The sequence below is a fragment of the Phodopus roborovskii genome, unplaced genomic scaffold (genome assembly GCF_943737965.1).
Source record: "Phodopus roborovskii unplaced genomic scaffold, PHOROB, whole genome shotgun sequence".
NCBI lineage: Eukaryota > Metazoa > Chordata > Mammalia > Rodentia > Cricetidae > Phodopus > Phodopus roborovskii.
This window is the reverse complement of record NW_026126517.1, coordinates 27,890,112-27,911,839: the sequence shown is the minus strand read 5'-3', so window position 1 is coordinate 27,911,839 and position 21,728 is coordinate 27,890,112. Positions and strand designations below refer to the sequence as shown.

General features: G+C 43.8%; 1 protein-coding gene across 6 annotated transcripts in view; it reads left to right on the top strand.

Moving 5' to 3' along the window:
* Dixdc1 (DIX domain containing 1) overlaps nucleotides 1–21,728 on the top strand; it is an 80,648-nt gene that overhangs the window by 13,317 nt on the left and 45,603 nt on the right. For 2 of the 6 annotated variants that reach the window (XM_051197433.1, XM_051197432.1), the window contains exons 2-3: nucleotides 14,361–14,490; nucleotides 18,893–19,018. In XM_051197433.1, the coding sequence (XP_051053390.1) occupies nucleotides 14,361–14,490; nucleotides 18,893–19,018 (256 nt within the window). The remainder of the gene's footprint in view (nucleotides 1–14,360; nucleotides 14,491–18,892; nucleotides 19,019–21,728) is intronic. The other 4 variants (XM_051197436.1, XM_051197435.1, XM_051197434.1 and 1 more) reach the window with 3 other exon arrangements.

Below are 21,728 nucleotides of genomic sequence, written 5' to 3'. Positions count from 1 at the left end.
AAGGGTAATGAGCCTGATGACCTGAGTTTCATATCTAGAACCACATGGTGGAAGAGGAGAATTGAGGCCTGCAAGTCATCCCGTCGTCCCTCTGATCTACACACATGGACACACACACACACACACACACACACACCATGGCAGGTGTATACTCATCCACCCACTTCTAGACTTCCATAAATAAATAGGCAAACAAACAAACAAATGTTTTTCTTTTTCCTTTCCTTCCTTCCTTCCTTCCTTCCTTCCTTCCTTTCTTTCTTTCTTTCTTTCTTTCTTTCTTTCTTTTAAGGGAAGGGTAGGGCAGGGAATTTGTCTGACTGGCAGCTCTTGAAAACAGAGTGTGAGCCTTTGTCTGGCCTCATCCTGTAAAGGGGATACTGAGTAAGGACGAGGATTGACAGGTAGAAGAGCTGCTGCTGGGAACGTCTCCTTTAGTGCCCCCTGCTTTCCATGAAGTAGCATTGCAGCACTGGGCCAGAAAGAGGCTCTCAGACATTCCCAGGATGAATTCCTCAGTGCTCTGCTGTAGAAACCCTGAGTATTTAATGTAAGGAGCACTCCACCTCTCAGCTCTATTTTTTTTTTTTCCTATCTAGAATGACTTCCTCACTTTCTACCCAGGTTCACTGGCTTTGTTCCCACCGGTGCCAATGCCAGCTCAACAGATGCTCCCTGGCTAAAAGCTACCAGGCTGACTTGCGTTCCCAGTGCTGAGTGATGGGCAGACCAGGCATGTGCTGCAGTGACAGGGCACGATTTGCCAGGTGCCACTCCCCCAGGCGGGTTGGAGAGTTTGAGCACAAGTAATCCTTCATCTGTGGTGATGGGCTTTGTCCGGGCTATGGGGACCAAAGGCCCAAACTCACACTTTTCCGAATGCACTTCTGTATTTGTCCCTAAGCTAATCCCCACTGAAGTGGTCATATACATAACCAGCACTGGCCACATTTGCTAAGAGGGTGAATCTGATAGCAGAAGCTCTGACGGTGGGCCATGTGTTCTGTTTCTAGACTAAGAGACACCCTAAACTATATATAGGTTGATTGATTAGCTTATAGAGTGAGTATAGGTGCATTGATTCATTCTCACGAATTTATTGAGCACCAACCTTGTAGCATGTGTTTGTAAAGGAACAGCGACTGTTTAGAGAGCTGATAATTATTGGGAATGTTATAAGTCTATGATATGAAATGGTATCATTCTGAAAACCTGAGCTTTCCTTTTTCTACATGATTTTTTGGCCATAAAGCTGAACATTGATTTAAATGGCCCAGTTCATGTGAGAAAGAAGAAATTTTAATGATACTTTTATTTTGACCCAACTGGCCACCAAGTTCAATGAACAAAGAACACTGGGTCAGCAAAGGACCAAAAGAATTCATAGAAAAGAGCTGGGCAGCAGTGGCACATGACTGGGAGGCAGAGGCAGGCAGACTCTGAATTTGAGGCCAGCCTGGTCTACAGACTGAGCTCCAGGACAGCCAGGGCTACACAGAGAAACCCTGTCTTCAAAACAAAACAAAACAAAACAAATTAATTGAAAATAAATACAACACTGTGTGCCCCCCACCCCCTTACTGGCAGAGTTTAGTCCCATCGTAACTAACCTGGGCTTTTGTGTCTAAGGAGCTCCCTATACCTGTCTTTTCACCTTCTGCTGCTGTAGTCTGAGTGCTAAGCAGTGCCCTCCGGTCTCACTATTAAACTAACTTCCTTGGGCCTTTCAGTCCTCTTCTGCCCTGTCTCTAGCACTTGCTGCTTCCCTAGTTGGCCAGCAGAGAACCACAGAGCCAAACCACTGGGATGTTTCAACACTATAAACAGTAGGTCCCATGGAGTTCCCTGGGGAAAATTCCAACCAGCTTTTGCATCTCACCCCAAACAAATCCTCTACAGCAATAATCTTTGATCTCCGTTGCTGAGGGGCAGGGAGCAGAAGCTAATGTTACAGAGTTGTTTGGAGGGAAAGGGCAGATCCTAAAGAAAAACAGAAGGAAAGTTACATCTGGCAGCAAGAAGGCTTTCAAGGTCAAGGGTGGCTGACCAGATGAAGAACGTGGGTAGAGCTGTGTACACTTCGAGTTTGAACCCAGATTGTAAGGTACATGGAGTGACTTGGTGGAAGCTGATGAGACTTGTCAGACTCAAAGCCTGCTTAGATAGCTGAGACCACTGCTGCTTCTATTTCCCCTTCCTCTGAGGCCTGACTCAGCTATCATAAAATCTCCATCTTTCTAGAATTATACATGACATTGGCATCTTCTAAAAAATATGTTTATGTGTATGAATGTTCTGTCTGCATGTATATATCCTGGTGCACTTATAAGTGTATGGTGCCTGTGGGGACCAGAAGTGGGCATCAGATCCCCTGGAACTGGAGTTAGAGTTGGTTATGAGCCGGCACATAGGTGCTGCAGGCCAAACCAGGGTCCTCTGCAAGAGCAGCAAGTGCCCTTAGGCTATGAGCCATGTCTCCAGCCTGGGGCACTGACATCTTTACAGCATCCCCAGAACAAGTGAAAGGTGAAACTCAAGACAAAGTCAGGTTCTGTACTCTCACGGACACAGCTTATACCGACCGTCTGCCTTGCCTCTTTTTCTTTGTGAAAATCTGGCTGCGAATGCCAAAACCCAACTTGAACAAGAAGAAAGAGGAAGTGAAGTTTAGTGACTCATGGAATCCTAGGAAAATCTGAGGAATTAAACCACAGAAAAGGCAGGGCCACAGAAACATTTCAGACTTAGTGAAAAGCGGAAACTCCAACTCTGGAAGCAAGGCTCCCGAGCTCTCTGCCCCCCTTTCCATAGTGTCTTTATTTCTTCTTTTACAGACAGCTTTTTCACCAGTAAATGGGCAGCCTGGCTTATGGCAACGTCTAAGTGTGGCTTGTGTGGGTGTAGACGGACGTGTGCATATGTGTGCACATGTGTATGCAGGTCATTCCTCTGGTGCTTTCTGCCCTTTTGTCTAAAATCAGTTCCCTTATTGGCCTGGAGCTTTGTCAAGTAGCCTCGAGTGGGTGGCCAGGGAGCTTCTAGGGGTCTGCCTGCCACCATCTCATTGCAAGCACATGCCACCACGCCCCAGCTCCAGGCAATCAGACACCCTCTTTTGGACTCTGGGGCACTTTCTGTCTGTCTGTTTGTTTCTCTCTGTGTCTCCGTCTCTCACTGGCTCTGTCTACCTGTCACTCTCGTTTACACATACAAACACACACGATTGAAATGAATCTTTTTTTTAGGAGCCAGGTGTAAGGGGAGGTAGGGAAATTAGAGGGAAGGTTCAGCAGAGAAGAAGAAGAGTATGAATGATCCAGGTTCTTAACCCCTCACTCTGATCCTAACCAGAGAAGACCTACTTAAAAAAAAAAAAAAAAAAAAAAAAAAAAAAAAACCTGGGTCTGGAGAGATGACTCAGCACTTCAGAGCACTGGCTGCTCTTCTAGAGAACCCAGGTTTGATTCTCAGCACCTTCACGGTGGCTCACAACCATCTGTAACTCCAGTTCCAGGGGATCCAGTACCTTCTTCTGACCTCTGCTGGCACCAGACACACATGTGGTGTACAGATATCCATGCAGGCTAAACATCCACACACATAAAAAGCTAAGCTTAACTAACTAAAACTCTGGGCCTATGAGGTGGCCTACCACCCAGTCTAATGACACAAGCTTGATTCCCAAGGAGCCACATAGTAGAAGGAGAGAACCAGTTCCCCCAAGTTGTTCTCTGACCTCCACACAAATGTTATATGTTCACACACCCTAACCTCCATGAACACACACTCAGTCACACACAAATAAGTAGGCAAAGATAATATAGATATCTTTTTTAAAACATTTGGTCTTGGAGAACTGAGGCTATTAGCTCAGGGGTAGAGTGCTTGTTGAATATGTTGGGACCCAGGGTTTGATACCTTGCAATGCAAAACAAATATCTAACTTACCTAAGTTACAGTTTAAAGAATACTGTCATACAAAAGAAAGAGGGAGCTTGCAGAGAGTGACAGCCTCTTGCCAAAAGCTTATAGTGTTTCATCTGCTGTGGAGGGAGATGCCCGATCTGTTATTGTTCAAGCTAAGCAGCTGAGCCAGGCAGGGCGGCTCATACCACAGCCTCTTCTAAGGTAAGCTTCAGACAGGAAGTGCATGGTGAGCTGCTCCTTTAAATCAGGTCCTTCAGGGCCAGCAGCAGGCTCTGGTAGCAAAGGAACAGGATCCTTTCTGCCCTTTAAGTGAGAAGGGCAGAGGTCTACAGGCCACCGGGAGACTCCACCCCCAATTTTGAGGTTGACAGCCCCTCCCCCCACATGTTAGATGGGAAAATGTGGAGCTGAGACCCGGAGAAGAGCAGTCCAACCCTTCACTTCCAGTAAGAGTTGCCCCATGCAGCTGTTCTAACACTCTTGCTAGATTCCATTTGGCTGACTTAGGCCGCTGTGCACTGTGATAGATGTCCCCAGTGCCAGCTATTAATATTTTAAATAGTTTATTTAACATAAGATTTGCTTATTATTTTTTTTAAACTATATGGATCTGGCCATAATACAAAATAGCTGTAACATTTTAATGACTACCACCTTTCTGGGAGGACTTCCTGGGAGGACTTCTGGATCCCTCATAAGGATGACTTAGCTTCCCAGTTCCTGCACTGCCCCTTCTGCTGTGATTAACATCCTGGGCTACTTCCTCAGGTCTACATCTGGAACTTACCCCACACCATATCACCCACACCTTTAAAATAAATCTCCTCCTTTCTTAGAGAGATTGGGGCTCATTCTGTGATCCAGGCTGGCCTCAACTTCACTGCCCAGCACCTGGTGTTGCAGAGTGTCTTCAGTGGTTCCATAGGGTCTGCTCCAAATCTCACTCCCTCCTCTCTCTCTCTCTCTCTCTCTCTCTCTCTCTCTCTCTCTCTCTCTCTCTCGATCCATACTTGGGGAATTGGACTGGGACTAACTTGTCGGTTTTCCTCTTCCCACCCCCACTCTTCTCCCTCAGCTCCTCACCCTGGATGGGGGCGGGGAGTCGCCCTTCCCTTTCCTCCCGGCCATGCTCCTCCTTTAGGTCATTTCCCCTTCACCGACTCCTTCCCCAGGTCTGCGAATAGTCTCATCCTAAAAGCCACTCATTCCCAGGTCCTGTTTTCCTCTCCAGCTAGGACCCTCTCTGTCCCTTCCTTGTTGTTTTCCCGTCTCCTGGGGTCCTCTCAGTTGGCTGCCATCTGACTTCAGCCTTGCCCTCACTCTACAGGGTCTGTTCCCCAAAAGGTCACCAGCCTGATCTTTTATTACTACATCAAATGGGGTTCGGGTTCCTCAGGTGGCTGCTGTCCCAAAAGTCTCCTGTCTGAATTCCTCACACATACTGTTCTGTCCTGATTCTTCCTAAACCTCCTGACATTATTTTTATTGCTCATCTTACCACTTCTCCCTTTAACAGTACGTTTGTGTGTGCAGATGTATATATGTGTGTCAGCATGTGTATGGAAGCTCGAGATTGATGTCAATGGTCTTCCCCTTGATCACTCACTGCCTTATGTGTTGAGGTAGACCCTTGAATTTGCCCTTCTTGGCTAGTTTTGGGAATCCCAGTTTCCACCTCCTACACTGGCCACCATGCTCACCTAGCTCTTATGTGGTTTCAGGGTTCTGAAAGAAACTCCTTTCTTTATACTTGTGTGGTAAGATGAGACATTTCCCTAGCCTGACATTTGTCCCCCACCCTTTAAAATATCATTAGGATGATGATGTGGTGTGCATGGGCGTGCATGCCACAACACATGTGATAGTCAGAGGACAACTTTGTGGGGCCCATTCTTTCTTTCCACCCTTATGTGGGTTCTGGGGACCAAACTCAGTTCAGTAAGTGCCTTTACCTGCTGACCTGAGTTCATCTCACTGGCCCACCACTTGCTGATAAGTCCCAGGTTTCTTTGTATAGTAGGAATAACATATTCTTTGGAGTAAGATGGAATGGGTTCAAATCCTGGTTTGAACTACTTACCGGTAGTGTGATCTTGAGCGTGTTTTCCCATATGAAAGTGGCATATAACAATGATTTTTAATGATTGGGTCTCATCTTAGTTTACTCTCTATTGCTGTAATAAAACACCATGGCAAAAAGCAGTGCTGAGGAGGAAAGGGTTTATCTGGCTTATACTTCCACATCAAAGTAAACCATCCAGGGAAGTCAGGGCAGGAACTGCAGCAGAGGTCAAGGAAGAGCACTGCTCACCAGCGTGCTCCTCATGGCTTGCTCAGTCTGCTTCCTTACACCACCCAGGACCTCCTTCCTGGGGTGGCACCACTTCCAGAGGCCTGGGTCCTCACATCAGTCATTAATGAGGAAAAGGCCGCTCAGATTTGCCTAAGGCAATTTGATGGAGATATTTTCTCAGTTGAGGGTTTCTCCCAGATGTCAAGCTGACAAAAAACTAATCTGGCTCATAAGAATAGGCACTGAGTGCATTTGAGTTCTCTTTCCCTTAGGTGCCCTCATGTCCCATTCCTTTTCATACCATGTAACTCCTCAGAGTTTGCCTCACGTTTTGAAATGTTTTTGGAACACAGGATTTGGAATAAGCACTGAATGCAAATCTTTACTCTGCCATTGACCAGCCCTATGACTGTAGCTGTGCTGCTACTCATGACCTCGGTTTTTCACATCTATCAAATAGGAAGAATAGTTCTGAGAGGGATCAGTGTGTGAGGTTATCAGTACGTGAAAGTGTGTGCTCAGGTACTTAGCATACAGGAAGTGCTCAGTGGAAGGTAGTCACTTGCACGGTTCTTATTCCACTTGCAAACATACATGGATACATATATTCACACATATGTATAATTTATTTTTATTTTACATGCATTGTGTAAGACATGTTTGTGTCTTCATGCATATCTGTGTGAGAGTGTCAGATCCCTGGGAACTAGAGTCACAAATAGTTGTGAGTTGCCATGTGGGTGCTGGGAATTGAACCCTGGTCCTCTGGGAGAGCAGTCACTGTTCTTAACTGCTGAGCCATCTCTGCAGCCCCACATAGATATTTCTGGATGTGTGCCTTCAGCCCAACCCCATGTCTTACGTTCTGAATCTGTGTTTGGTCAGCTGGCTGGGAAACATCCCCACCCTGGTGTTCTACAAATAGTTCAGGTTGTGCCCAAACTTAGTTTGCTTTGCCCACTACTTGTTCTTCAGGTCACCTTTAGCCCCTACAGCACTGCCAGGCAGCCAGTCCTCAGCGCTGCATCCTGTCACACATTTGATTTGTTTCTGCCATCTTCTACCTGGCAATGCTTCCAGTTAGGATCTCCTCTTCATCGCTTGGTCTCCTCATTGCCTTTTTTGACAATGGATGCTCCTTACTACAATTGATAATCACGAAGATAGGCAAACTGTTAGCTAACATGATCAAGAAGAAAAGGGGAGAAATCAAAGACATATAAAATTAGAAATGAACATGTAAAAATAGCCATTGAAAGAGAACACACACACACACAGGAGTTTATAGACCTCTGTATAAACATGTGGTCATTTTTAGGAAACTAGGCAGTGAGAAACAGAAGTTTGAAGATGGGAGTTTTTGTTCCACCAGATCCCACAGCCATTTAGTCCCCAAAAAACACACAGAGGCTTATATTAATTACAAACTGTTTGGCTGATGGCTCAGGCTTCTTATCAGCTGCTCTCTCTTAGTTATTAATCCATATCTATTAATCTGTGTATCTCCACTTGGTCTTGGCTTACTGGATAGTGCCCGGGCCCCTTTCTTTCTCAGCAGTTACATGGCTGGTGTCTCTCTGGCTATTCACTCGCTATGTTCCTCTTCCCAGCATTCTCCTATTCCTACAGGAAGTAACCCCACCTGTACTTCTTTCCTGGCTACATCCTGCCTGTCCATGGGCTAAAACGGCTTTATTCATCAATAACAGAAACATATATTCACAGCATACAGAGGGGCATCCCCCATCATCAGTTCCCTTGGAGAAATAAACAGACAAGACGAGTTAAGCAAACAGCAAGATATTTTTCAAGAGAAGAGGATTGGCCCTAGAAGATATTAAGATGCTTGTCTGCCTTGTGTGAGGCCCAGGGTTCAACCCTCACCATTCTTGTGAGATTCATGATCCAAATTTGTCATGGTCACCCTTGGCTACTTAGTGAAGTGGAAGTCAGATTGGGGTACACGAGCCTGTCCTCCCTCCTCAAGTGCTTGGGAGGCTGTTACAGAAGGATCAAGAGTTTGAGACCACTGTGGGCCACATAGTGAGGATTTGTCTCTGAATAAACAGACTGAGTAGCACATTTTGTTGCTGGATCATGGGTAGACATAGGCAAGTGAGACGGAATAGAAAGCCCAGAAATAGGCCCAAGAATTTATGGAAGTTTAGAATATGATAAAGTAGCATCTCAAGTCATTGGAACAGAGATAGAGTATGTCTGTATAAATGGGTGCTAGAGCAAATGGCTAACCATTTGGGAAAGGATAAATTAGAGCTGAATTTCATATCATATATAAGAATAAACTCCAACTGGATAAGATCTAAAAGTGAAAATGAAGCATACACGGAAGTAAATTAAAAACAAAAAACTCTTAACACTCTACTATAAATAAAGTGTCTGTGGTATGTGACCAAACAAGGAACTGACATTCTTAATATATAAAGAATGTCTGGGGCACCCAATTTCATTTCTCTCTGTTTCCTGGCCTGTCAGGATGAGGGGTCTAGCCACATTGTCCCAACTCTAGGGACTCTGTTATACTTTATCTGCTGGAGATATTTGATGTGTCTGTGGGTAGAACCCTTGCCTGGCATGCATGAAGCTCTGGGATTGTTTTTTAGCACAGCATAAAATGAGGCATCCTATCACCTGCCTGGAATTCCAGCATTTGGGAGATAAACGCAGGAGGATCAGGCTATGTAATGAGTTCAAAACTAGCTTGGGACCTTTCAAGAGACCCTATCACCCCCCCACACACACAAAAAAAAAAAAAAAAAAAAAAAAGGAAAGAAAGAATTAAAAGCCTTCAGAAAGGCATGATACTCTTGCCAAAAACCTATAACCTAAATTTCATCTTCAAAAAAAGATAGCAATAAAACAAAGGTCAGTAAGATAGCTCAGTGCTTGCCACCAAGCCTGATGACTTTTTTTGATTCCAGGACCCATGTGACACCTATTTAAAAAAATAAATTAGAAAGAAGTCTGTAGATTATATCAGTGGTGGTTTCCTGTTTTGATGATTGTGTTGTGGTTCTCTCGTGGTTATCTGGGTAATGAGTACAGATGAACGAGCTCTTTGTATAGTCACCTTCCTTTTTTTTTTTTGTAAGGTAGGATGTCATATAGTCACAGCTAGCCTCAAAATTTCTGCGCAACTAAGCATGACCTTAAATTTCTGATCCTCCTGCCTGAAGGGGATTACAGGCATATCATCACCATGCCTACTTTATGTAGTGCCTGTGGTTGAACCCAGAGCCTTCTGCATGGCAAGCCATCTACCTGTGGAACCATATTCCAAGCCCAAAGGGCAAGAAATTATTTCTCAACAAAAAGTTATTAATTAGGGGTTTTTTAATGACCCCATCCATATGACCAACAGTGGGGTTCAAGGGAAGACAGAAGAGAGGAAAAAGAAACAGAGAAATAAGCGAGGGAGCTTCACATACACTTTATAATACACCCTTTATATCTGATGCATGGAAGTGGGTAGGAAGTGTCGGGATTTCAGAGAATTTTAGTCCAGAAGAATGGAAATTCCCCTAAGCTGAGGAGGCACTCTGGCACTGAACTACACCCCAGCTCTTCTCTGTCTTGCCATGCATCTGGAGAGAGGACTAGTGGTCTGAGTTGGTGCTTTTTCATACTCCAGTGGGCACCCAGACATCAGGGGATCCCGTTAATACACAAGTTCTGATTTGGCAGAGCTGGGAGGTGCTAAGAATAGTCTGTGTTTCCAGCAGATTCCCAGGTGATGCTGATATGGCTGGTGTGAACCACACTGAGCACTCGGGAGCCACTTAGTGTAGATGAGTAGTACATGAGGGACCCACACAGCGCCTGTGGACCGGTTCTCTAGACTAAAGAGCATCTTTGGAGGTTTACAGAATCACAGCTCAGAGATGCATTAATTTAAGTGTGGAAAGAACTTTTGCCTTGGGTATTAAATTCAAATCTCATATTCATGGTTCACTATCTGGGTGACATTGAACAGATTATTTCACCCTTATTTTGAGTCTCAGTTTTTAGTCATCATAGATAGAACATCTGCATCCATCAGATTAACAAGAGAGAAAAGTGTATTTAAGGGAACTATCATAGCTTTTGATACAAAAGAGATGATGCTCTGAAACTTGTTACAACTGATGCTGTGGATCCTCCTTTGTTGGAAGACCCCAGCAGGGATTGGTTAATGTGCATGAGAAGTAGTTAGGCGCCTCTTTGTTGTCTTGCCATGCATCAAATAGAGAGGACCAGTGGTCATTTGTTTATCCTAGACAATTTACTTCTTTGCAGCCAAGGCAAGGCTATGGTTGCTTAAGAAGAAATTATCTTCACCTACTGAAAAATTATGTCCCTGCACAGTGAACTTCTGCAGTAACTTAGGTGTAGGCCTGATGAAATGTAACACATGGTTCTGTCATAGAAGCAAATATTTGCTGAGCGCTTGTTATCTTAAGAGGCAAATAGTTCTGAACTGTAGTGACTCCCTGCAGAGATCTTATTTCATACCTTGACCTCTTTGCCTCCTTTGCTCCTTCACCTCTTGGACAACAAGCTGGGCTAATGCCTAATGCCCTGCCAGTACTCTGTTCATTCCCTTCTAGCACTCTATGCATCCCCCCAGCAAGCACGTTTGTATGTAAGTGTGTTGATGCTGGGATGCCTTCCTCCATAACTCTTGTTATTTTTTGAGAAAAACTTTCCCATTGAATCTGGAGTTTTGGTAAGTTGTCTGGCCAGTGAGCTCCTATGATTTGCCTGTTACCTGTCACCATGCCATCACTAGCGTTATAGGTATGCACCCCTCACTGTGCAGTTTTGTTTTGTTTTTTTTATGTGGGTATTCAGGATCCATACTCAGGTCCTTAAGTTTGTATTTGCAACTGCAGCTGATCCACTCAGCCATCATTTCCCTAGACATCCTGCCAACTGCATAAAGGTATGAGATCTTTGTAGTCCCATGGGTTGCACTCAAATGATTAGTGAGCCAACAAGTGACGCACAGAGTCCTCAGGAAGTCTGAGGTATGTGAGAGGACCAGGGAAGGCTTTCTTGAAAAAATAACGCTTGAGGCGAGACTTTAAAAAACATCAGCAGGCAGAGGGAGGCACAGTGTCGAGAAAGCATTATGTATTTGGGGGATTGTGTGTGGTCTGGACAGACTGAGGCATGACAGGGACATGGAGGAGTAGGGGTTGATCACACAAATCATCACAAGTGCCACAAGGTCTACTCCCATTGCACAGCCAAAGTACCCAGTAAGGGCTACTACAGGGCAGCTAAGAAGTGGGATTTATCTTAAGGATAATGGGAGACCAATGAAGAACTTTAAGCAGGAATGCTTAGAGGGTGAATTTAAAAAAGTGGCTAATATTACATATGGGCACATTGAGCCAGGTGTGACCACACAGGCCCATAATTCCAGCACTTGGAAGTTAGAGGGTCTCTGAAAGTTCTAGAACAACCTGGTTCACTCCAGCCAGGAATGCATTGTGAGATATAATTGTGTCAAAAAAAAAATTAAATGAGAAAGATACAGGGAACATGATTAGGAGTTTTGTGTTTTGTTTTGAAACAGGAGCCAATATATCCCAGGCTAGCCTCAAGCTGGCTACATCTCCCAAAAGCTAGTGTTACAGATGTGTATTTCCTCCCCCATTAGGAGTTTTGCCTCCTCAGTGTTACTCTTCATGTTTTTTTTTTTTTTTTTTTTGCTATTAACTTGTTTACCTTAAACCACAGCATTCACTCCAGAGGTGCCCTTTGCCCGTCTGCCTCAGGCGGGACCTAGGAACATTATGTATCAGCCACTTTCTGGAGGAGGGTGTCTGACTCAGGTTGCTCTGCAATGAGCTGGGTAGCAGGGGGCCTCTGTAAATGCATGGGCAGTATTTACTGGATTTTAGAACTGGACATACCATGCCCTAGTTCTGGGGACATTGGGGAACTTACGTCACTTCTCCAAACTTTACCCATATAATGGAAATAACATTGGCTTTATGGTTGTGGTAGTTTGAATGTAATTGGCTCCATAGCTCATACGGAGTGGCATTATTAGGAGGTGTGGCTTTATTGGAGTAGATATGGCCTTGTTAGAGGAAGTGTGTCACTGTGGAGGCAGGCTTTAAATTATCATATATGCTCAAGTCATGCCCAGTGTTTCAGACCACATCCTGTTGCCTGCAAGATCAAGATGTAGCTCCTCTACTCTCAGCTGCTCTCCCATACCATGCATGTCTGCCTGCCTGCCACCATGTCCTGCCCTTATAATAATGGACTAAACCTCTGATACTGTAAGCCACCCAATTACCCAGTTAAATGGTTCCCTTTATAAGAGTTGCTATGATCATGGTGTCTTTTCACAGCAATGGTTGTTTTGGTTTTTTGTTTATATATAATATATGTGTGTATATATTTTATATATGTCTATATACAGTATTTTAATTCATGTTATATACAATATATATGTATATGTATAGTATACATATACATACACACGCACATATATATTGGTAACAGTAATAATGGCCAGGATTGGCAAGATGGCTCAGTGGGCAAACCTACTTGCTGCCAATGTCTTACATCCTAAGTTCAGTCCCCAAGACCACCAAGGTGGAAGGAAAGAACCGACTCTCACTAGCTATCTTCTGACCTCCATGTAATGTGCACAAGCACACACACAAAATAAATAAAGTGTAAAAACAATCAACCTTTTGGTAAGCATCAGTTTCGTGTCAGGCCAGATACATTCATTGAGTCTTTCAACCAGAATTAGTAATTAAAATAGAATTTTATTTTAAATAGAATAAAATATTGCTCAAGGGTAGACCACTTGCTAGCACACACCAGTCCTTAGGTTCAATCCTTAATACCACAAAAACACAAGACACCAGAAACAGCGTTTACTTTTTCAGGCTCTCAATAAATGTTAGATTGCTCCTGCTGATTCCTGCTGGCCATTGCGGGTCCTATAGTTTACCAAAGGATTAGATTGCTCCTGCCGATTCCTGCTGGCCATTACAGGTCCTATAGTTTACTGAAGGATTATCACTTTAGCACTGTCTCCCAGTGGCGATTTCCAACCATCAACAGAGAAACTAGCAAAGATTTGATTTGGGCTCAGGAAAGCAGCCATGAGTAATTTCCGCCATCCTTTCACCAAGGAAGTGCTTGAGACTTAGACACCAACCATACTTCAGCCAAATTATGATTTAATATAATTAGCCCTTGAACTTAATTTTTAGGTTCAGGGTCTGGGGCTGTTATAGAAATGAAGCATCTGCCACCCGTTCTGTGATGTTGTTTGCATGCTCTTGAGATAGCAATGTCAATCTTCTGACTAGATGGGAATAATACACACCAGAATACATGTTCTGTTTAATGGAAAATGGAATGTGTAGGGCTGTGTGCAGGTTGGAATGAGTTCCTTAAATGTCTCAACCAAAAGCCTCCAGGGTTCCTGGTAGCACAGGCCCCAACTTTATATGAAGTGAAGGAAAATGCTTCTCAGTCCTCAGAGTCACCGTCCACTTTATGGTTTTCTTCCCCTTCTCTGCATCAGTCTTATGTAACCAGATCCTCTTTGACAACTTGAAACTAACTCTGTAGCGATCCTCGGATTATGGGCTCAGGAGGGTAAAGCTTTCGTTGAGTGTGAGATGACCGCACCCACATCTCGTTCTGAGGGAAGCAGCTGCAGGAGGCAGCGCTGTGCTTGGGTCCTGGTTCATGTCTGGTTCCACAAGAACAATTAATACGAGTGTCACGGTCCCTTGTGCATAAAGTACATGAGGAACCGTGACTGCAAAGCATGATGGCTTTCTGGCAGCAGTGATTGTACCTGAATACTGGCTGGGCTCAGCCTTGATCCCTATCAGCAGAGCATGGAAAGTGGGGGGTGACAGCCTGGAAACATTCGTCTCTATCTGTGTCTGCAGTGCTGAATAAATCAGAGATTACCTTGTCCCTAGGTGTTAGCCCTAAAGCTAGACATTTGAGAATGTGCCCTGGGCCTGATCAGGATATCTTAAAGCCGTTCTCTCCTTCCTAAAATAGATTCCCGTCTCTACCTCACCCTCTCATGCTGCCATACAGGGACAGGGTAGGGGTAAGACTGATATCTCCACCTTTTATTTTCCAGCAACAGCTACAGGCCTACGTGGCCTGGGTGAATGCCCAGCTGAAGAAGAGGCCGTCTGTGAAGCCTGTGCAGGACCTGCGACAGGATCTCCGAGACGGAGTGATCCTGGCCTATCTCATCGAGATTGTTGGTCAGTTGGCCTTGGACTCCGATGCTAGTGTAGATGAGCACATGACTTCTTTCTCCTCCATCCTCCCTTCGAAGCAGTTGTTCCTTCTTTAGAGTACATGGTGACGGAGTCGAGAAAATCTAAAATACTTGCCCAAGGATAATTCACATACTGGCCAATAAACACTGTATGCTAGGCACTGTATTCTGTGGGGAGATGTTAGCTCGGTCAGTGCCCTCAGAGGTTCCCAGTCTAATGGGAAAGACTGGAAAGCGAGGTCCATTTTTTATTACTACACTTAGTGTTCTGATGGAGATTAACACAGAGAGATACCTTGCTTTAGTCCTAGGGGTTCAGGAATGGCAGACCAGAAGACTCCATGTCTAAATAGGGGAGGCAGGCTTCTAGAAGACCTGCTGTCTTAGTTAAAAACTGAAATGGGAGAGCTGGAGAGTGGGCTCAGCAGTTGAGCATACAGGCTGCTCTTGCAGAGGACCTGATTTAACTCTTAGCACCCATGGAGCAGCTCACAATCATCTATAACTCCAGTGCCAGGGGAAGAAACATTTTTTCCTGCATAAATATACATGCAGGAAAAACACTCATACACACACACACACACACAGAGAGAGAGAGAGAGAGAGAGACAGAGAGAGAGACAGACAGAGAGACAGAGAGACAGAGAGAGAGCACAAGACAAACAAACAAAAACAGAAAAGGAAGTAGCATTCAGGTCAAAAGAGAAAATGTTACCAGCAAAGGGACTCTCTTCTATGACATTCAGACTCATGTGTTTTCACAGACAGTTTTCTTCTTTAAATTTTGGGTCATGTTCTTATTAGGGTCCTATATGTCTGTCCACAGTATTTGTCTATAGCTCTGCTATGATTTCTCTCACTGGCTGGCAATTAGGTATGATATAGACTGAGCTCTTGAAGAAAATGTTACACCATACTTTGTTTTTGTTTCCACAAGCCCCAGCCAAATGCATGGAATAAATTCTCAAACATTTATTACTGGTCAGTTGATGTTGCTTGTTGTCCTGGAGGTACGTGGTGTGGAAGAAGCTGGTTTGTAACAGACGGCCTATCTGTAAATGCCTTTTTTTGAGATAGCTCACCATTGACTATTCATTTGTAGCTAGTGTAACAGTGGCAGAAGTAATTGCTGCTGCTAGGATGGAATGCTTCCTATCTTTTGTGAGTTTTAGGTTATGGAAGATAAACCTATACTGTTTTACTGATGAGGTTTACAAGCAACTTCACAAGTTCATATAAACTTAAGTATCTAGTTAAAGGTGCAAGCCCAGATCTGTTTTAATCCCAAGGTCCTGGTTAGAGAAATGGCGCAGCTAGTAAGAGTGTATACTGCTTTTGCAGAAGACCTGAGTTTGGCTCCCACCACCCAAGTAGGGTGGCTCACAGTCTTCTGTAATTCCAGCTCCACATCATCTCTCTTCTGGACTCCAAGGTCATCTGCACTTGTATGAACACACACACACACACACACACACACACACACACACACACACTCACACTAAAAATAAAATAAATCCCAAAGTCCATTTTAAGCATTTTCCCTTATTTAAATAGGTTATGTGTAGACTAGTAGGAAATGTCGGCGCAAAAGGATTAAAAACAAAAGCTCTTCATCTGCCTGTCTTTCTTCAACAGTCAAGTTGCAGCCACATCCGAGGGGAGAACAGTGAATGCCGGTGCTCTAAGCTCGCTTTCTCCGTTCCATATGTCTAGGACCCAAGCCCAGGGAATGGTGCTGCCCACGCTTAGGGGTTCTTTCCACCTCAATTAACTTAATTAACACAGCCTCTCACAGACATGGACAGAGAAGATAAACCAACATAAATACTCCTCAATGGAGAGACTTGTCCCCTAGGGGATTCTGTATGCTGTAAAGTTGATAATTGGTGTTAGCCATCAGTTACCCATCCTCCAATCTGAAGGTAGCCAGTGTTGTTTCCAGAGATGTTCTGTGAGCCTGGAGAGCAGTAATAATGTGTTTTTATTTTCCCAAGATCCAGGTTTTAAACTCTGTGTGTGTGTGTGTGTGTGTGTGTGTGTGTATGTGTGCGTACATATGTGCACACCTAAGTTCCTGGAAATTGAACTTGACCTTGAACATGCTAGGCAAGGCTGTAGAACTAAGGTATATCCCCAGCCTAAAGTAGCTGGTTCAGAGACATGTCATGTGCAAGCATGAGGGTTGGAATTTGACGGCCCAGTACCCATGTTTAAAAAGCCATGCGTGTACACAAGTGCACCAATAACTCTAGTACTGTGAGGGGCGGAGATAGGAGGATCACTGCAGCTTGCTGACTGCCACCCTAGCTCCAGGTTCAGGAAAAACAAAGCAAATAAAAACTTGTTTCAAGGAAATAAAGTATGTAGTGACAGAGCAAGATACCAGCTTCTTCCATATGTGCAGTCATGCACACACATGTACTCGTTACACATGTGTGCACACCACACACCTCATATACACTCATACATACATAACAGAAAAGAGATAACCTCAGGGTCTCTCCCTAATTTTGTATATTTAGCCTTCAGGTTTTCCTTGAGTTCTAGACATGCATATATGGTGCCCTGTTCACTGCTGCGCTTTGAATATCTTAGGGCAGCTAACCAGAACTTTATATTTCCTTGCCTATACTGTGCTCTTTACCCTCCCTGCCCATCCCCACCTTCTGTCTTTGTCAAGGAACACTTCATGTCATTCTCTCATTTGTTAGGCAGAACCCTTAAGAGTCATTCCTAAGTATTTTCTTCCCTCCTGAATCACAGCCAGGTCTTAACATGTACCTTCTGCTTTGTATTCAAAATATATTCAGTGTCTGACTTCTGGCCAGCTGTTCTCTTCCACTTTAACCCTTGCCATCCTTATCTCTTGCCTTGACCATCTTTCTGACTAATCTCTCTGTCTCATCCCCCTCATGATCTACACACAGTCAACTCTGGAAAACATAAACTAGATAATGTAACTACCTAGTCTGAGAGTCCCCGTGGGCTTTTTGCCATCTATAGAATAAAATTCAGGTTCCATTCCTGTGGTCTCCAAAGCCCCATGTAACTAGCCTTGCTTATCTTGGTGGCCTTTCCTGGGTCAACTCTAATAACTCCACTGTAGTCACACTGGTCATTTCTTTTCCATTTGAGACAGGGCCTCACCTCACGTAGCCCAGGCTGACCCAGAACTTGCTATGAAGCCATGGTTAACTTCAATCAACCTGATTTGTTCCTGATCCTCCTGCCTCAGCCTCTCAAATGCTGAGGTCATAGGCAATTTACTACATGCCTAGCTAGCCACACTGATCTTCTGCCCCTCACACAGACTGAGCTAATCCCACGTTGGAGTTAGTCTGTAGGGCTCTTCAGAGTGGCATGTACCCTTTTGTCTTAGGGTTTCTATTGCTATGAAGAATCACTATGACCATAGCAACTCTTATAAGGAAAAAATTTAATTGTGATGGCTCATGTACAATTCAGAGGTTTAGTCCGTTATCATTATGACAGAGAGCAAAGCAGCATGCAAGCAGACATGGTGCTAGAGAAGGAGCTGAGAGTTCTTACATCTAGACTCACAGGCAATGAACAGGAAGTGGTCTGAGAACCTAGGTGTGGCTTGAGCACATATGGGACCTCAAAGCCTTCCTCCACAGTGATGTACTTGCTCCAACAAGGCTGTACCTACTCCAGCAATGCCACACCTCCTAATAGTGCCACTTCCACTGAGGGCCTTTTTCTTTCAAACCACCATACCTTCTTAAATATAAACACTTTTTTTTATTCAGACTTTTCAAGACTATATTATCAGAAAAGCCATGATCATTATTCTTTTCTGTCTTTATCCTTACTCAAAATTACGTTAAACATTGACTTATTGTAATGTAGGTAAGAGCTAGGAGGGAAGACACATTGTTTACCTTGTTCCCTGCTCTCTGTAGTACCCAGAACAGTGTTTGCCACACAGTGGGTACTCATGAATATTTGTTGAATTAATAAATGTACACACAATAACTTCACAGGACTGGGTGACAGTGGCATGTGCTTTTAATCCCAACACTCAGGAGGCAGAGACAGGTGGATCTCTGAGTTTGAGGTCAGCCTGATCTACAGAGAGAGTTCCGGGACAGGCTCCAAAGCAATACAGAGAAACCCTGTCTCGAAAACAAACAAAAACAATAATAACGTCACAGGACCGTTGGTTTACATTTGAAAGGCCAAAGTGTTCTGAAAGTCTTTTCATCTTTCTCTTCTCCAACCACTACCCCGGGTTCATACCCCAGGGCTTCACTCACTTATAGAGAATTTTAGGTTTGTATCCTCTCCCTTGTACCCTGCTGCCTTGATATTGTTCTTACTTATGGCGTTATGTGTTACTGTTTTTTTTCCCCTTCTTCTAACAGCAGGAGAAAAACTGAGTGGAGTCCAGTTGAGTCCCAGTAACCAACAAGAGATGAAGAATAATGTGGAGAGAGTGCTGCAATTTGTAGCTTCCAAAAAGATCCGTATGCATCAGACTTCTGCTAAAGGTTAGTTAGTACCTTTCTTCTTAGGGAAAGAAACACAGCTCTTACCAGTGCTAACCAGTATGAGAAGCTCCCTTGGTCTTGTGGCCAGCGGTTCTGAGCAGACTAGAACAGAATTAGGCCCATGGCTTTGTATCCTTATTGCATGAAGACAGGTACTCTCTTGGGAGATGATAGAGTACTAAAATCTCAGTGCTCCAGAGACCTGGCTGGAGGTAGCAGCCCTCCATTAATTTGAATGGAATATAGATATGCTTGACTGTGTGTGTAGGGAAATTAATGGTACGAGAATAAATGACAAAATTGAGTTATTAATTTTGGAATGTCTCATTTAAAATTTTCAAGGATGAAGATGGATTGCGTTTCTTGAGGTCTTTGGGTTTTATGACCAAGTACTATTACAAACCATCATAACTTACACTTTTCCATTCAGTTTCGTAGAAGAAACTCTCTCATTTCTTCTATTTTTTCTTTTCTTTCTTCCTTTCCTTTATTTTCAGAGACAGGATCTTATGTAGCCCAGGCTGATCTTGAAACTGCTGTGCAGCCAAGGATGACCTGAACTTCTGATCCTCCAACTTTTACCTCCTCAGTGATCAAATTACAAAACTGTACTATCACCTAGCTTTATGTGGTGTTGGGTACTGACCCCAGGGCTTTGTATGCTAGGCAAGCACTGGGTCAACTGAGGCACAGCTCTAATACTGCCCAGCATCAATATGTGTATTTTTGAGAGAGGATTTCCTTGTGTCACCAAGGCTGGCCTGGAATTTGCTGTATTTTAGGCTTTCCTCAAATTAGGTGTTTTTCCTGCCTCTGTATATTGTTATAGAATTAGAGATGTGTGCCATACTCGTCTTAAAAGCAAAATATTTTATATATCTTTTTTTTTTTTTTTTTGGCTGTGAGAACATTCTAGGTAGACAAAAGGGGCCCTGCGGCCTTTATATGTGGTCTTCTGTAGCAACATAACCCTTTGCCCAGGCTGTAGGGAAGGAGCCACGTAGGGTTCCTTCAAAAGCATAGGATCCCTTCTGCTTTTGATGCTTTTTTAGAAGTGATTAGATATAGTTCTGTTTCAGCACCAGCTTCTGGGTCTGTTGCCTGTAGTTTTGCTGAGAATGAGGGCTGGAGGGACCCTTTCATGTTGGATTATTGGTGTTCTGTGTGTTTGAAGTTACTCAGGTGAGCAAATAGTGACCATTAAGAGCAAATTGTAGAAGATATCAAATAGTCCTTTGCATGCTTTGTACATTTGAAAGGCCATGAAGCCAAACAAAGGAATTGTATTCATTTTCTTGCATTAACTTTAACCAGATCTTTCACAATGTGTTCCTCTCTCTCTCTATCTCTCTCTCTCTGTCTCTCTCTCTCTCTGTCTCTCTCTCTGTGTGTTCTTTCCTCATTTTTTTTCTAGGGCAGAATGTAGAGTGAAGTGATAGCTTTGATCTGGTCCCCATGTGGAGTGGGCTTGGGGATCTGGCCCAGTAAAATGGGCTATTTTAAGGAAACACTGCCATTCATTGTCCTTTGCTTGAAGAAGCTTGGTGTTTCCTAATTATTTCTACTGCATTCATTTCCCTCTCTGTCCAGCTTTCTATACCACAGCTGGAGTGAACTAGAGCACATAATGTTATGCTACTGCTGTGCATCTAGAAGTCACCTGGATAAAGCTGGCATCTTTCCTATAGCCTAACAGGTCCCGTATGACCCAACCTCTGATTCCTCCCTTCCCTCAGCTTTCCCTTCTCCTGCTGAGCTCTGGAGCTCTAGCCATACTGAACTCTTTCATTTTCTCCACCACAGTGCTGAACCATACATATAATGCATGTCAAATAATACTTAAAAAGTTCCCTAAAGCTACATTGTAAGCGGGAAGGATGGAAAGAAATTGTAATGCCATATTTTATGTAACCCAGTATGTCCATAATATGATCATTTTACCATGGAATCAATATTTAAACATCACTGAGATATTTTACATTTTACTTTTATTTATTATTTTATGTGTGCAGGTATTTTGCCTGCATGTATATCTGTACACAGTGTGTGTGTCTGGTGCTCTCAGAAACCAGAAGAAGGCATCATATCCCCTGAGACTGGAGTTACAGATGGTCGTGACCTCCTGTATGGTTACCGGGAATCCAACCTGGGTCCTCTGGAACAGCAGCCAGTGCTCATAATCACTGAGCCCTACCTCCAGCCCCACATTCTCTTTTTATACTCTCTGAGATCTTTTGCATTCCCGTGTGTGTGTGTGTGTGTGTGTGTGTGTGTGTGTGTGTGTGTGTGTATAAGGTATTTACTTAATACTTAGAGTACTTGCTTAGAGCATATTACAATTCACAGTAGTGACATTTAAGTGCTCAGTAGCCACCTGTGGCCTGCAGCTCTCCTAACAATTATACTGATATCTAGACCTTGGCATGGACCTTTTCCTGGACTGTCCTTGTCCCTTCTCCCCTATTAGCTAATGAAGCATCACTCACAATCTCAATGGAGGACTCACTTACTCTAGTAATACTTCTAAGAACTCTAAGATTATCTTCCCACAAACCACTGAAGACCCCTGTACCTCTCCCATTTAACTACTTTATTATCATACTTTACCGTAATTACCTTTAAACCTTCTGTGTCCTTTGTTGAATATGGATTTATACAAGTGGAGACCGCCTGCCTTGTTTACTAGATCACCAGGGATATGTAGTAAATG